Source organism: Halichoerus grypus, chromosome 8 (genome assembly GCF_964656455.1).
Source record: "Halichoerus grypus chromosome 8, mHalGry1.hap1.1, whole genome shotgun sequence".
NCBI lineage: Eukaryota > Metazoa > Chordata > Mammalia > Carnivora > Phocidae > Halichoerus > Halichoerus grypus.
The window spans coordinates 9,736,494-9,753,993 of NC_135719.1; the positions used below are offsets into that span (position 1 = coordinate 9,736,494).

At 46.6% G+C, this 17,500-nt stretch overlaps 1 protein-coding gene across 13 annotated transcripts in view; it reads right to left on the reverse strand.

Moving 5' to 3' along the window:
• AKAP13 (A-kinase anchoring protein 13) overlaps nucleotides 1-17,500 on the reverse strand; it is a 322,213-nt gene that overhangs the window by 145,074 nt on the left and 159,639 nt on the right. For 10 of the 13 annotated variants that reach the window (XM_078078910.1, XM_078078912.1, XM_078078915.1 and 7 more), the window contains 3 exons: nucleotides 7,015-7,213; nucleotides 1,292-4,337; nucleotides 252-338 (listed from right to left, as the gene is read on the reverse strand). In XM_078078910.1, the coding sequence (XP_077935036.1) occupies nucleotides 252-338; nucleotides 1,292-4,337; nucleotides 7,015-7,213 (3,332 nt within the window). The remainder of the gene's footprint in view (nucleotides 1-251; nucleotides 339-1,291; nucleotides 4,338-7,014; nucleotides 7,214-17,500) is intronic. The other 3 variants (XM_078078916.1, XM_078078917.1, XM_078078914.1) reach the window with 1 other exon arrangement.

Here is a 17,500-nt window from a genome sequence, read left to right on the forward strand (position 1 = left end):
CTTAAATTCCTCAACTGGAAAAAAAGATCATACATGGTTAAAAACCCTTTATCGAGGGCTGGGGTGGGGGTAGGACCACTGTGTTTAAGTTGCTCTTTTTCCTAAGCAACTTCTTTTCTGGTTCTATTTGTTCATTTCTCTACATGCCCCACCCCCACACTTTTAACACACACTACACTTAAGGAGATTTTCAAACACTGGAAGAGCAGCAAAAACAAATGACCAATAAGAACAATCAGGCTACTCCTTACCCACACAGCCTGGGGGTGAGCATGGAGACTGGCCCTCTGTCTGCACCTGGTGACAGGTGGCGGCATCAAAGTACGAATCGAACTGACCTGTAACGATTCAGGAGTCAATACCACCTCGGACTCCAGCTTCGGCTTGAGCCTCAACCCCCAGGAGGAAGTTTTATTCACATGGTGTATTTCCCCCGAGCCAGAGCGGTTTCTCTTCTCTCTCTCTGCACATGGTTACCCACAGATGGAACAGGCCGCTGTGTGAGCAATCTGCTCGGCGCAGCTGCTTCACGGAGATAAGCAGACACAACGTGTGCCCTGTCACAGCAGCTGAGCAGACTTGGGCGGACACCCTGCATCCCGTCCCCGGCACTGCACACGGTCCCGAATTCCCAGACTGCTGCCCAAAAGCAACAGGCAATGGAACTGGAAGTCGGCTCCGCGGGCAGGAAAAGGAGGGCGTTCTCTCTGCTCCCCTCCCCCCCACCGTCCCAGCCCCCGCCCTCCCCAATGACCTAATACCACCATTTTGGATGTAGGGTCATTTGCGTAGAACAACACTTAGAGCTGTTTCATGTAACCACCCTGACTCTAAATTTGCTCAGAATACGGACTAGGATGACAGGGAAAAAAAAGTGTTCCAGGCTTATAAGCAAAACATACTTTTTCAGCACTGCTTTTCACGGTTCTAGAAAAAAGGACCAAGCCATGTGAATAAAAACATCTGCTAAATTCCTTTATCATTGTAGAGCACCTGCGATTGAGGCCATTTTCTCGGTTAGCAAAACTGCCACTGCTCTGGGGTGGCAGACGGAGCATTTACAGGCTTAATCAATCAAGCCCGGAGTCTACAATACAGGAAGCAAAATCTGTCCAACCCTGAGGGGACGTGCCTCTCCTGATGGGGGTGACTATTAACTTGGCAACTTACCCAATGAATGAAAAGACGCTTCTAAACCACAAAGACGCCTCCTTTTTATACCAGCATATCTCCGAGGCTCTTAAAGGAGTTTGTCCCTCAAACTGTTACTTCTGTATTCTGCTTTGCTTACCTGTTGCTGGCTCAGATCCTTCAGCGGGCAGAACCATCTTCTCTGGCTCCTCCTTTTCAGCCAAACCCCCTGCAAGGTTGCCAGGGGCTTCTTCAGAGATACTGCTCATGTGTGGGGTTCGCCCAGGCAGAAAAGTGCTCCCTTTCCCTGCAGAAGCGCTCTCTGGCTGCCCAGTCACCGGGCCAGACTCTGAAGGCTTGGACAGTGACATGTGACCGATCCCCGGACCAGTGATCAGTGCTCCTGAGGACTTGACTTGGTCTAGGACGGCCTCCACTATGCGACTCGCAGCCTCCTCGATGGAGTCTGCTCTCTTGGGCAGAGACACAGCACAAGGTAGAGGGGGAGCGCCCCTTGCCCTGTCTGGGGCCTGGTCACCACTGCTTGAGAGTCCGGTCTCGGTGAGGAGCTCTTTGGCAAGAGGCTGCTGTGGGACTCGATGTGCGTCAGCATCCACCTGCTGCTCCCTGGAGTCGGCCACGCCACAGCTGTGGGCTGCTTCCTTCCAACCGAGAGGTACCATCTCTGGAGCTGCAGTGCCCCGTAGGTCAGTCACTCCTTTGTCTGCTAAAGTTCCTGGCAAACCCAGGATCATAATCTTCTCCTGGCTCAAGACTTTTGAAATCGGGAGGTCTTGGGCGTTGTGTGATACAGCCTTTGTTCTGGCCCCAACAGTATCTTGTAAAGCACTAACCACGGCAACATCCAACCCCACATTTCCGCTCACCTCACCAGCAGTGTTTTTACCTTGGGATTCAGGGTTTTGCACTCCAACATCCAGAGCAGAAGATCGATTGCCAGGAAGAGCCTCTGACCCATCTGGTAATAGACCTGGCAACAGAGTTGAGCTGCTCTGCTCTGCACCCAAGGCTTCCTGGCGTGGGCCTGCAGCCAGACTTGCTCCCAGTGGCACCAGGCTCTGTGCAGCCCCACCTTCAGTCAGCAGCGAGACTGGTGGGGCCACTTCCTTGTTATGCTTCGTTTCTGCGTTCAGACAGGCCGAGGGTGTGCCCGGTGAATTACGGCGCTCAAGTGCTCGGTCCTCAGCACAGGCGGCTAAGCTAGGCTCTCCACAGAATCGCAGTGCCTCCTGTCCAGGAGGTGGTGTTCTCTGCTCTTCCTGAAACGTTCCTGAGGAACGAGTGTCTTCCTTAACAGAGGAACAAGTCACTTCTGTATCCCTGCCATCTTGTCCCTGAGCTTCAGAGCATTCTGGAACCACCCGATTTTTTCCTCGTTCAGTCAGAATGGAATCAGAGGCCACAGTGGCCTTCCCCGTACGCAGCAGAGAAGAGTCAGCGCCCCCCTCGATATCCAGGACTTCAGGGGCTGCTGAGAGGCAGGGACCCCCGTGTTCCCCACCAAGTCCCATGGGACTGGTATTCCCCATGCTGGGCTGAAGACGGAGAGCAGTGGAGGGCGCAGATAGGCCCGTGGCACCGTCTTCTAATGGCTGCTTATCAGGATCGCTCGAATCTCTGCCTGGGCCATCTCTACTGTCTGTAGCCGTGTGTAGTTCGGGCGTTGCTGTTCCCCTTTCTTTCTGGGAGGGGACAAGAGAAAGTGTGTCATCTTTGGTTCCTGATTCACTGCCTGGACTGCTTGCCAGAGAAGTCTCGTCTGATGTCACCGCCTGGTCCGGCACCAGTTCTTTCTCGGCTTTGGGGACAGCTGCCTGTGGAGGCACCTCAAGCATGTTTGTTAAAGCTGTTCCTAGGTTCAAATCTTTTCCCTGGCCCTTTGTATCCGAAACTTCGAGCAGACAAAATACCACCTGTTCCTGGGTGTCTAATCCTAGAGGGCCAGGGGTGGCTGTGTGGGCCTGTGGACATGCACAGCAGAAGGCCGGGGGGGGGTGCTGTGCGGGGGGCAGGCCCGGGCCGCTGCTCTCAGGCCGGGTACCTGGGCCGCCACCGGAAGTCCCTGTGCTCTGCCCACAGGCAGGGGCGGCACACACAGTGTCCTCTCCGGCTGTACAACAGCTCTTCATGGGAGACGAGTCAGGTTCTGGTCTCCGGGCTGGCGCATCTCTTCGGGGCCCGGAAGAGGTCAGGGCAGAGGGTGGCGCTCCCTCACTTGCGTCTGCCCAGGGAGCAGAAGGATCGAGCCCGCCGGGAGCCGTGTCTCCTGCAGCAGCTGGAGCTCCCAGGGAGCTCTGGTCCACAGGAGCCCCAGCACCCCCTTCACAACCTCCTGAAGCTTCTGTTTCTGCAGTTTTCACAGGGCAGGCTTCTTCCTTGCTAGACGCAAGTAAAGACTCAGCAGGTGTGTTACCATCCAGGGAGCCGGGGGCAGAGACACAGCTTGGAACAGCGGCTCTATCTGCAGGCTGTCTTGTGACTTTTACATCAGAGACTCCAGCTGTGCTGACACTCGAGTTCTCAAACTTTTCCTTTGTATCTTCCCTTACCTCAAGCACGTCCTTCTGGACGGCGGCGTCCGAGCTCAGGAGACCACGTTCTGTCTCCCCTGCAGTCACTGGGACACTGACTGCTAGGTCACCTCCAGAGAAATGCGGAGTGGGAGCGGTGCCCAGCTGCATGCCCACGTCTCCCTGCAGAACACTGTCTCCAGGGCTTGGAGACTCCTGCTCTGGGGCCCATGCAGAAGATTTTGTTCCAGTTTCTCCATTTCTGATTCCACAGGATGGAAAGTCTCCTGTGCCCTCTCCTCCACAAGCAGGCGTGCTCCCCGGGCAGCTGCTGGGATCAGACACCGTTCCACAGTCTGCAGTCAGTGATGGCTCCGCCTCTTCCCCGGCTCTCCCCACACCTTTAGTTCCCTTCTCACAGGAACAGTCTGTATTCTCTTCCTCAGCCACACCTGACAAATTGGAGGAACTTTCCATCCCCCCCACAGTGCTCCCATGGCCGCACGGAGGGTGCTCAGGGTCTCCCGGAAGAGACGAGCGTGGCTGGCCGTCCCCAGGATCCGATGTGCAGCCAAGAAACTGGCCATCTGGGTCTTGGGCACTGGGCAGACTTGAAGGATCCTGTGCCGCCACCATTAAGGGCACAGGATTGTCCATCTGCTTAAGGTTTGTTTTCTAGGAGGAAATGAAAGATAGTTGTAAAAGCTGCCCATGGAAAAAAAGATGTCACTGACACCCAGAAGCAAAACTCCTGCCGGAGAGAATTCGCTGCCATTCCAAGCCCTCCTAAGATCAGATGAAAAGCTGATCTCAAGAAATATAAATACAGGGGCGCCTGAGTGGCTCAGTTGTTAAGTGTCTGCCTTCGGCTCAGGTCATGATCCCAGGGTCCAGGGATCAAGCCCCGCATCGGGCTCCCTGCTCCGCGGGAAGCCTGCTTCTCCCTCTCCCACTCCCCCTGCTTGTGTTCCCTCGCTCACTGTGTCTCTATCAAATAAATAAAATCTTTAAAAAAAAAAAAAGAAAGGAAAGAAAAAGAAATACAAATACATTTTCTCCTGTTCCTGAAAGCACTTTCCTCTCTTGTAGCTACGTATCCACTGGAATGATAAAATGGTCAAGAATATACAACATGGCTGTCTCCTAAATTATGAACTTATTTTAGAAAGGTGACCCTCAAAAACTTTATTTTACAAAAGCACAGTGACTATCTTCAGCTGAGAAAGGTATTTTTATAGGGTCTTGAGAGGAGCAGAGGTGCTTCCATTCCACCTCATGTATATGAGGTAAAAGAAGTCCTAACCAGTGTGGTCAAGTCTCGTCAACTGCAAGGTGCATTACTGAGGAGTTACAGTGTCCTTTAACACCCCCAGAGAGGCTCCATTCAATCCAGCTTACCACTTTTCGTGACGGGTTCATAATTTCAAGATCAGTGGCATGGCAGATAGTCTTTTGTTTTTGAAAAAAGTGGTTCCTCTGTTGTCTAGTATTGAATATGAAATAAGATCCAATTCCTGGTAATTCTTAGATAGCACTGTGGCTTGAGGATACTACAGGTCATGTCAAAACTGCGTTTTACAGCTTTACAGTATTTTAAAAAACAAACAGATATTACCAACTACATGGGAGTGGTTAAAAAAATCATGGTTGGTCAACCTGATGGCAAGGCCATGCTGTTAACTATGAAGACCATGGTAAAGGCTGAAATACAGATTTACGACACAATGCTGAAAAAAATGGATAGAACCTAGGGTTAATCTAAGGTCATAAGTATGCAAAATTTACATGTACATGTAGACAAGGCTTAGGAAAAATGGAAAAGACCAAATACAGCTCATCTTTACGGTGGGTTTGCCTTTCTAACAAGATTTCAGAAATTCTTACAATACTACAATACTACAATTTGCTCAACAAATAAAAATGATTTTTAAAACATGTTTGCTCTTCCCCATTCTCTGACCTACTGCGATAAGCGCGTGCGTATCTACTGTGCACTGTCCTCGTTCACTTACTCCCTCAGAATACTTCTAGTTCTCCAACATCAGACTAGTCCTGTCTACCTACCAGGTGTATTGTAAAAGTTTACATGTACGAGCATACAATGTGTTGTGCTCAACTAAAGTCTTTCTACTAAGAGAGTACAAGAAAAACGGACTTTCACTAAAAGCTTCTGTGCTGTGCTCCGTAGAGTGTTCAAATCTAGCTTGCTCCCGTTCCCGTGAGAGTGCACCGTCTCTTAAAGATCATGAAAGCAGATCATTCCATTTAATAAAGAACAGAGATTCGGGGAAACAAGTGTTGTTTTAGAAGCTCCTAACACACGCATCCTGTCAGAGTTTTAACTTCTCACAGTTTCCTGTCAAATATTCCCATATCGTGCAGTAACTCCAGCACCTGCAAGCTGGTATTTCAACTGGACTAGTAAGAAGAGCTCCAAGGGAAAAATCGGGCTTCTTGGCAAGCCGTTCAGCGGAAAAGAAAAGGACACCTGTCCTGGCACAAACACGACTGAGAAAGGGAAAGGTGGGCACATCACACACCCCTGCTGTAAAGTGTCTTGGCCTGATGGCCTCCAATATAATGCCTGCTCCCTGCTCTTAACTGGTACTCTTATGACTTTCCTTCTGGTACTGAGCTGACCCTAGATGACCTTAAATGAAATTACTGTCAAGCTTTTTCCAAATCAAATCAGCTCTGAAATAAACTGGGTGGAAAAATTATCTAAACTTAGCCTTTCAGATGTTATGGCCAAGAGACATGTACCCATATGACGTTTATATTCTCCATAATAAATGCTACCAGGGAGTCTGTAATGTTTTTACGTCTGGCAACAACTTTATCTTGAAGGCTTGAGTGGATTATAAAATCTTTATTTTTTTAGTGATCTTTTTACCATACAACTATCAATTTAAATATAGTAACATTATCATCACTCATTGAAATAGTTGTGAAAAGGCTTTATTTTTAAGTAAATGTGGTCCTGGTTCTTTAGCAACAATCTCAGAAACTGTTTTGCTCATTTAGCTTTATAAAGCTAAACTGACAAATTTATAAACAGACGAATTTCCTTTTATGCCAAGAAAATTGAGTTCTAGTCGTTGCATATTTCTGTATCTGCAGTGTGTATGTGTATCTTCCATTATTTCAAAAACCTGGCAAAAAAAAAAAGAAAAGAAAAGAAAAATTCCCAGTCCCCTGTTGCTGTTCTGTGTCTATAACATCTAATGCTGCTAAAACTGCTTTAGGTATCACAGTCTTTGAGGAAAGCATTTCTAAGTTCTAATTATAGGAAGGTTCACTGGGAGAAAGAGCGAGGGCACAAAAGCCTGAAAATGGACATTTTCTTCCTTACCATTAGCTGCTGTTGGATGTTCATAAGTTTAAAAATATGTCCAGTGCAACTGTCTCCAGGAAATGGGGCTTCATGATGTGATTCGGACTCAGAGGTTAATGTATAGACGTCCAACTCTCGATGATGTCGCACAGAGCAGTCTCCACACGGGATTTCATAGGATAAACTGCTCCAGGAGTCTGGTTCCGCAGCATCCTCCCTGTAAGCAAGCAGTCTCTGGTTAGTCTACACACGCTCTGCTCCCTCACCCCTGGCAGGGCTCTTCCCTCTCAGTCTCACCCCACCGCTCTGGAGGCCCTGCAGTAGAAGTCTGGTTTGTAGCGTTCCCCAGTGATCCAGGCACATAAGTAACTGTTCCAGCCACCTCGTAAGAGGTCACAAATGGATTAAATGAAAACGGCAGGATTCCTCCCTAAGAATGTTCTTTTGATCAAGATAAAGAGAGGTCTGGGAGCTTAAAATAGTTAATATTATGCTAACACCCAACTAATGAGGAAATGTAAGGAGGATGGTCTTAGCTTGGTTTTCAACAGAAGCAAGGCTTATATTAAGCACTTCTCTTCAATTGGGTTGCACCATATGCTGACTGCAGTCGATCATATTGGGAAGAAGGAATCACTATAACCCATGCAAGGGCACTCCAACTTTCATTAACAACTCTCAAGGTCAACTATGCAAAGACTACGATCCCATATCATATCGTACTTATCAATACAATTATGAAGAAGCACTTGGTTCTAAGAACTTCAAGTTAAAATTTTTTTAATTTAAAAAAATGAATGACCTTGCTCAGCTAATATCATCATAAACATACCTCATCTACAAATACAACCGACAAAGGCACAGGTATGTAAAGAAACATTTCTGGGATAGGCCTCAAAACATGAAATCTCTTTATGAACCAGGAGATTGGTAAAGTATCCCAGAGATTCTGGAAGAAGGAGGAAGGTGATGTTTGAGATCATTATGTTTTAAAATGGAAGTAAAACAGAATCAAGCACGAAGAAATAACAGACATGCTACACACTGACAAAAAGGACAAGGAAACCCTCTCTGCAGTGTTTTATTTACTAAATCATACCTGTCTGTCACAACAACTCACCAGATAGTAACTGGAATTTGAAACTAATTATATGCTGTATTATGAAGCCTAGAACTGAGCAATCGTGCGCTGGCTGAAGGTAATGATGAAGGCTGTTCTGAAAGGAAACTACTGTAACGTCCATTCTCGAGAGTGACACCCCAGCAGCTGCTGAAAATCAACCTAGCATACGCTATGCTCAATCTTTTACGTATTTACCAAGCTGCTCTACTCGGAGTAGAGTGACCTCAAGTAGGAAAGTACAGCTGACTCTTGAGCAACACGGGCTTGCACTGCACGGGTCCATTTACACACAGATTTTCTTTTTCTGCTCATAAATACAGTAGAGTTCTGTAAACGTATTTTCTCTTATGACTTTTTTTTAAGATTTTATTTATTTATTTGAGAGAGACACACTGAGAGAGGGAACACAAGCAGGGGGAGTGGGAGAGGGAGAAGCAGGCCTCCTGTGGAGCAGGGAGCCCGATGCGGGGCTCGATCCCAGGACCCTGGCATCATGACCCGAGCCGAAGGCAGACACTTAATGACTGACCACCCAGGCGCCCCACTTCTTATGACTTTCTTAACTAACATCTTTTCTCTGGCTTACTGGATTGTAAGAATACAGTATATAATAGACATAACACAAAATTCGTGTTAATTGGCTGTTTATGTTACTGGTAAGGCTTTCAATCAACAGCAGGCTATTAAGTTTTTGGGGAGTCAAAAGTTATATTCGGATATTTGCTGGCGCAGGGGGTTGGCACCCCTAACCCTCCCATTGTTCAAGGGCCAATTCTACTTGTAAGATAGTCACTTAAAAGTTCAACTGAATGACTCAACTAAGAAGCCAGTCAGCTACACCAAATGAGGGGGGATGCAACTTCTCTGTAAATTCAGCTTTGAAGCTTGGGTGGACATTGCCACTAACTCTGGGTAATTAACTGTTGGACAGACATAACTAGCATACCTGATTGCTCAGATTACCACATATAGCCATACTCTAAAAAAAAAAAAAAAAAAAAAAAAAAAGGCCTTTGAAAACACAACTTGATTTATATACCACCACGCCACTGTGAACCAAATAAGAGAGGACTATCTGCCAAAGCAGGGGCAATTAAAAAGGGACACAACCCATTCCCAGCAAAATGGAGTTTTCTACCAACCTTGCCACTACCACTTCTCAAACTGTTCCCTTTCTACTATCTAAACCTTGAGAAATTCCCGTCTGTAACCACAAACTGTTTACCTTCTACGGCTCCCAAGCTCTCCTTCCAGAGGAATGTGCTTCTGTTGCCACAATTACCCCTAAGTGCTAACCCTTCAATCTCCTAATTCCTTGTCCCTGTGAATTTGTGTTGCTTCCTAGTCTGTCTAGATACCAACGACTAGTCAATGCAATTATTCTCTTACTGAATATCTGGGGCAACTGACACTCTTCCAAACCCATTTTGCCTGCAGGTCTGGGTAAACCCCACCATTCAGCAAGTATTTATGGGCCAGGCAGTATTCCAGGTGCTGGTGATACAAACCAAAACTCTTAGCCTGTTGGGAGTTTATATACTTAGCAAGGGAGACAACAGCAGTCAGATTAAATAATACAGCTGCCATTTTTGAAGAGAGCAAGTGCTACGGAGAAAAATAAAGCAGAGATGAGATGAGGGTTGAGAGTTGAGATTTTATTTTTAATTGAATTTTATTTTATTTAAATTCAATTAATCAACATATAGTGTATTATTAGTTTCCATAGAGTTCAGTGATTCATCAGTTGTATTTAACACCCAGTGCTCATCACATCACCTTCCCTCCTTAATGCCCGTCACCCAACCCTGTTACCCCATCCCCCCAACCCCCTCCCCCTCCAGCAACCCTCAGTTTGTTTCCTATACTTAAGAGTCTCTTATGGTTTGTCTCCCTCTCTGATTTCGTTATTTTTCCCTCCCTTCCCCTATGATCCTCTGTTTTCTTAAATTCCACATGAGTGAGATCATATAATTGTCTTTCTCTGACTTATTTCGCTTAGCATAATACCCTCTAGTTCTATCCACATCGTTGCAAATGGTTAAGATTTCATTTTTTTTGATGGCTGAGTAGTATTCCATTGTATATATACACATCTTCTTTATCCATTCATCTGTCGATGGATATATGGGCTCTTTCTATAGTTCAGCTATTGTGGACATTGCTGCTATAAACACTGGGGTGCAGGTGCCCCTTCGGATCACTACATTTGTATCTTATGGGTAAATATCTAGTAGTGCAATTGCTGGGTTGTAGGGTAGCTTTATTTTCAACTTTTTGAGGAACATCCATACTGTTTTCCAGAGCGGCTGCACCAGCTTGCATTCCCACCAACAACGTGGGAGGTTTCTCCTTTCTCGGCATCCTCGCCAACATGTGTCGTTTCCTGACTTGTTAATTTTACCATCTGACTGGTGTAAGGTGGTATCTCATTGAGGTTTTGATTTGGATTTCCCTGATGCCAAGCGATCTTGAGCATTTTTTCATGGTCTGTTGGCCATTTGTATGCCTTCTTTGGAGAAATGTCTGTTCATGTCTTCTGCTCATTTCCTGACTGGGTTATTTGTTCTTTGGGTGTTGAGTTTGATAAGTTCTTTATAGATTTTTGGATCCTAGCCCTTTATCCGATAAGACATTTGCAAATATCTCCTCCCATTCTGTCGGTTGTCTTTTTTGTTTTGCCGACTGTTTCCTTTGCTGTGCAAAAGCTTTTTATCTTGATGAAGTCCCAATAGTTCATTTTTGCTTTTGTTTCCCTGAGGGTTGCAATTTTAAATGTGGAAGGACTCATGGAGGTAGCTTTTTTAAAGATTGATTGATTGACTGAAGATAGGGAGAAAGAGAGAATGAGTGGGAGGGGCAAAGGGAGAGGGAGAGAGAATCCCAAGTGGACTCTGTGCTGAGCACAGAGTCCAATATGGGGCTCAACCTCATGATCATGACCTGAGCCAAAATCAAGAGTCGGATGCTTCTGAGCCACCCAGGCGCTCCCTGAGGTGGCAGTTTAAGCCAGTATGTTTTGTGCTCTGTGTTTAGCACTGTATTAGACTTGTCCTGCATCCACTAACATAATGTGGCAAAGCTCTGGGCATAAGAATGTTTACTGAAACTTTCGGTATAATGGTATTAAAAACTGCACACCACCAGGTCAGTAATTAGAGGGCTGTTTGGTAAACTGAAGAACAGATCTCTGGACTATTACACAGCCATTAAAAATAATGGAAGTAACAGTCCAGTAACGCTGTAATCTACAACGTTCAGGGAAATAAGCAAAATAAAAAGGCTAAAAATTTAGGTAAGTCTAGATGGTAAAATGCACAAGTAAAAATAGCATTACAGTGGTCGGGCTGTAGGTTTTCTTCCCCAAGATTTTAATTAATGTTTTTAACACACTTTTTTAGAGTTCCCTATTGAGCTAGGACTCACTGCTGCTCCGCAAGGCTTTCACTCGTGTGTTAGTGAAACTTTAATTTCCTCAAAGGCCCAATCTTAACTCTACTTCATTCTCAGGTGACCTTTTTGCCCTTCTTAGTGAGAAGCTTGCGGCCACCTAGCGTGAGCTAAAACAATCTTCATCCACTAACAACGGCCTCTGCCCACCCCCTCTAACGTCAAGGGTGCCTCTTCTCCACCGTGGGTTTGCTCTGCTGCCCCTGCCCTCCCAGACTGGGTAATCCTCCCCCGGATGCCTGCAGTTTTCCACATGCTTCTGGGTGAGCTCCACACCGCCTCCCCGCCCCATGCGGTTAAAACACCAGCCGGAGATGGAGCAGTGGCTGCAGCAGAGGGGATTACTCTGCCCTGGCACCTGGGGGAAGCAATCTGCACTCACCCTGCAGACCAGGTCTCACCAAGGAATCTGGCCCCCGGGAGGCACGGGACAACATGGAGACATTTTCTGGTGGTCACAACCCAGGTGGGGCGGTTCTCCAAGGCAGAGGACAGCTCCCCGCCACCAGGAACGGTCACTAGTGCTGAGGCTGAGAAATCCTGCTGCCAACCCCCTGACCCACCCGGTCTGTCCCCCTCTCCCTTCCGTCTCCTTATAGTCATCCAGAAGCTTCAAGGCTCTGCAGTTTGGCTCCTCCTCACTCCACTGCTACTAAAACCTCTTTGTCAAAAATGAACTATTGGGACTTCATCAAGATAAAAAGCTTTTGCAAAGCAAAGGAAACAGTCAACAAAACCAAAAGACAACCGACAGAATGGGAGAAGATACTTGCAAATGACCTATCAGATAAAGGGCTAGTATCCAAAATCTATAAAGAACTTCTTAAACTCAACACCCAAAGAACAAATGACCCAATCAAGAAATAGGCAGAAGACATGAACAGACATTTTTCCAAAGAAGACATCCAAATGGCCAACAGACACATGAAAAAGTGCTCAACATCACTCGGCATCAGGGAAATCCAAATCAAAACCTCAATGAGATACCACCTCACACCAGTCAGAATGGCTAAAATGAACAAGTCAGGAAATGACAGATGTTGGCGGGGATGCGGAGAAAGGGGAACCCTCCTACACTGTTGGTGGGAATGCAAGCTGGTGCAGCCACTCTGGAAAACAGTATGGAGGTTCCTCAAAAAGTTGAAAATAGAGCTACCATACGATCCAGCAATTGCACTACTGGGTATTTACCCCAAAGATACAAATGTAGGGATCTGAAGGGGTACGTGCATGTTTACCCCAATGTTTATAGCAGCAATGTCCACAATAGCCAAACTGTGGAAAGAGCCAAGATGTCCATCGACAGATGAATGGATAAAGATGTGGTATAGGGCGCCTGGGTGGCTCAGTTGGTTAAGCGACTGCCTTCGGCTCAGGTCATGATCCTGGAGTCCCTGGATCGAGTCCCGCATCGGGCTCCCTGCTCGGCAGGGGGTCTGCTTCTCCCTCTGACCCTAACCCCTCTCATGCTCTCTGTCTCTCATTCTCTCTCTCTCAAATAAATAAATAAAATCTTTAAAAAAAAAAAAAAAAGAAGATGTGGTATATATATACCATGGAATATTATGCAGCCATCAAAAGGAATGAGCTCTTGCCATTTGCAATGACGTGGATGGAACTGGAGGGTATTATGCTGAGTGAAATAAGTCAAACAGAGAAAGACATGTATCATATGACCTCATTGATATGAGGAATTCTTAATCTCAGGAAACAAACTGAGGGTTGCTGGAGTGGGGGGTGGGTGGGAGGGATGGGGTGACTGAGTGATAGACACTGGGGAGGGTATGTGCTCTGGTAAGCGCTGTGAATTGTGCAAGACTGTTGAATCTCAGATCTGTACCTCTGAAACAAATAATGCAATATATGTTAAGAAAAAAAAAAAAGAAGAAGATAGCAGGAGGGGAAGAATGAAGGGGGGGAAATTGGAGGGGGAGATGAACCATGAGAGACGATGGACTCTGAAAAACAAACTGAGGGTTCTAGAGGGGAGGGGGGTGGGAGGATGGGTTAGCCTGGTGATGGGTATTAAAGAGGGCACGTTCTGCATGGAGCACTGGGTGTTATGCACAAACAATGAATCATGGAACACTACATCTAAAACTAATGATGTAATGTATGGTGATTAACATAACAATAAAAAATTAAAAAAAACAAAACCTCTTGTCACAGGTGTCCATTGACAAGAAAACCCCAAATGCAGCGGCCTTTCTTTGTCCCCATCACCCTTGAGTTTTGAAGAATTTTAAAACAGTGACCCGATTCTTCTGCGGAAATTCATTCTCACTGGACATCCATAAAGAACCATCCTACTTGCCCACGGTTTTCTCTGGCTCTCTCTCCTTCTTCCGACATCTTAGGTGTGGAGACACGTCCACTTTCTACACTCTCCTACTCTCTTTCATCCTTTCCCACAGCCCCGGTTCACCTCCCAAATCTCTCTCGAGCTGCAAAGTCTGAGCTCTGCCCCACATTTACAACTACTTCAAGGTCTTTACCAGGATGTGCAGTGGGCATTCTCAAATTTCAAAACTCAATTATATGTCATGCCCACCCCCGCCCCGTCCCCAAAGCAGCAGCAACTCCGAGCTTACTTGCATGAATGAAACCATTGTCACCCCTGGCAACGCCATCTCCCCCTTCAGAACACTGCACTGGCCTTGTGCTTGCAGCGTCTCCCACTCAGTGCCTTACTTCACTTCCTACAGGCCCTGCTCTAGCTCAGGCCCTCACAGAATTACCTGGGCTCCTGCAGACACTCTTGTTACAGACCAGCTGCCCTAGAACCCCCGCTGCTCCCCAAATCTACCCAAAGAAGTCATCTGAAAGCAAGAGTGATGCCATCCTCCTGCCCGAAAGCTCTGCTGTGCTTCTTGTTCTTCTTTTCACAGTGAAGCATGTGCTGTGTGTGCCCCTATCGCCTCGGCCTTCCCTTTAATCTTACGCATTCTATGAAGCATCCCATCTGTCCTGTATGGATTTAAACAGAAGGCCACAGAACTTCACGACCGGCGCCACGCAGCTAACAAGACCAGAAGGACAACCATCTCTTTCCACTCTACGGTGACAGCTTCATGGGCACGCCACAGCAGCAATGCTTCTAGCTGGCCATCAACACTTCCCCATTAAGGCACCTACATTCTTCATGCCAACTTATCTTTTCATGCCCTATTCTTTAAGTCATCTCTATGCCCAACGTGGGACTCACACACATAATGCCGAGATCAAGAGTCACGTGCTCTACCGACTGAGCCAGCCAGGCAGCCTTTTATGCCCTATTCTCGTACTCTCTTCTTCTTACACCCTACTCTGCAGCCAAACTATAAATGTCCATTCCCCAGGCACACTTCATCAGCCAGGGATGCTCGCCTATCCAAAATCCACCCATCTTTCAGTCTGGTTTCCAGACTTCTTCCATTCTTCTCTCCAGTGATACAGTTTTTCCTCCCCTCTGACTATACAAGACCTTATTCTATTACTGTCTTGTGGCTTTAAAACAAACAAACCAAACCCTCTTTGGGCTATTTAATGGTTATTTATGTACCTGTCTTATCCCTCTCACCAGAATACAAAGCTCCTTAAGAGAAGGATGGTGCTTATTGGTGCTGTGATTTACTGAAGGTTTAAGATCAAAAATCAGCACAGGGTACAAAAAATAAATGTACAGAGAATCTCTATCATTATTTTCTTTGGCTCAGTAACAAATGAAAATGCAGCCTATCATTCTGGGCCTATGTTATAGAAAAAACTACACTCTTTCAAAGAACAGAATCACAGAGCAGATATGCACATAGAAGGGGAATGAGGGACCTGGGGCATTACATACCGACTTCCCAACACCAAGAGGGAGCGTTTAGCTCCCTACCTGCCCCCTCCCTAAAACCACAGGCACGCAGCCTGTCCTGTTCTCCTCAGAGCAGTTCTAACGGTGGTGCCGCGTTCGGTGTCTACATTATTCTGCACCTAGAAGTGCTGCTCGTAGCTGCTCCACATAATGTCCTGTGAGCACTCTCCCTTTCTTGCACAACTTCGTATTTTCACTTGAATTAAGTTAATTTCTTTTTTCTAATTACTCCTAGCTAGAACCTTGTTTGTATGGTCTTGCTTCACAAGGTGACAGTCAAAGATCATTCAATGAAACATTTACTGGACACCTGTTAAGTAGTAGGCACTGTGCTGGACGCCAGGGCTACAAAGGGTAAATAGGACAGCTTTCCTCAAGGGTAAGTGTAAACACAGTCTGAGGTCAAACAGGAATTACTGTGAGATAGCCACAGCTTGGCGTATTGGCGGTACCGTCACCTCCATGGAAGCAAAAAGCAGGAAAGAATCAATTAAGAGTTTTACACTTACAAACGCAGCATTCGATGCACTAAATACACCACGTTTCTTCAAAATTACAATGCTATTCCTCCTAAAAGTACCATTACTTTATGTACCACTAAGAAGGAAAAAACTTTAGTGAATTATGACGTAACATTGTAGCAGCGCTGATCAAAATGCATCCGATCTCACAGCCAGAAAACGACATCTTAAAAGAGATTAACCCAGGGTAGAAGTACAGCCCCCTGCCCTTCTGCGTCCTGGCAGCGGAAGAACCTGGCAGTTCAAGTGAGCTGTCCCAATGGGCCTGCATGCATCTGCTTCCACAGTATGCTCCGATTAATGCTAACATCCGCCCGCATTCTTGAAGCGTGCAACAAACGGACAGCAGGGACGCATGAAGAAAGCAGCCCCAAGGCTGTGGATTGAGCTGCAAGGCACCTCTGGGGACCGTCCACAGAAACATCTAACACGCTGTTTTCAAACTTTTAGGTAGCTGAACATCTTCAAATAAAATCATTTGCAAAAAAAGAATTGCTTGGTGGTGGGGCCGTACAGGGAAGGGAAGGCAGAGCCCAGCTCTCTCCCCATCCACCTTCTCTCCCAGGTGGGCTGGGAGGCTCCCCCCTGGAACCTGCGGCAGAGCTAAACACTCTAATTCCAAAAGTACAGATTTTCTTTATGTATAACTACCACAGTTCCCACCTTACAGCCATTTTCCTTGTTTAGTTTTATCTGCACTTGGAGAAGAACTGGTCAGCCTTCTCTTGATGAGAAGCCCTTTCTGGGTCTACAGTTGGTAATTAAGTTGTCCCTCGGTTTTGCATTTCTGCCACGGAGGGGAATATGCCTGAGAATCTAAAATTTGCCTTAGAAATATTACACAAAGATTTTACTGCAACCAAATCAAGTCTGGCAAGACAGAGAAGCACACCCACAAGCTGACTTGAAATTCTGGTTGTTTCTACTGGAGAATTAATAGGCGCCACAGCCTCAGCTGAGGGTCTGTTGTTGTTGTTGTTGTTTTTAAATGAGCCAATGGGAGATCTACAGATGAGGACATGTAAGTGCTGCGGGCCGTGATCTCTCTCCATTTCATTTCTCATCCCAAGGAGGACAACCACCCCTCTGAAGGGTACTTGTACTACTAATTGTGACTGCTTCATTCCTACTCCATCAGACAGTACTGAGGCCTCCAAGAATTTCTTAGATTGTCACATTCAGCCAGACCCCAGAACAGACTACAGGACAGACAAGGCCAGCTGATACCACGATTACCCTGAAACTTGCAATCATCCTGTCGTAAACACAATTTACATTCTTTTCAGCCATTCTCGGCACGTTCCACTTCATCCCAAGTTTGCAGCACAACCCCCAGGGCAGTCCCCTGCTGAGCCCTGAAAGCCCTGTTTCACTGCATTGTGATGCTCTCTTCACTCCTCCGTAACCCCGTAACCCCGACTGAGACTGAGGACAAGGACCATCCTCCTCCTGACTGCCAGAGCCTACCCCACCCGGCACCCCCCACCCCCTGCTTAATCTCCTGACACGTTGCAGGTACTCAAACAGATGCTGGGATTTCACTCCAGTTGGGAGAGTCCAAGTATTCCTGTT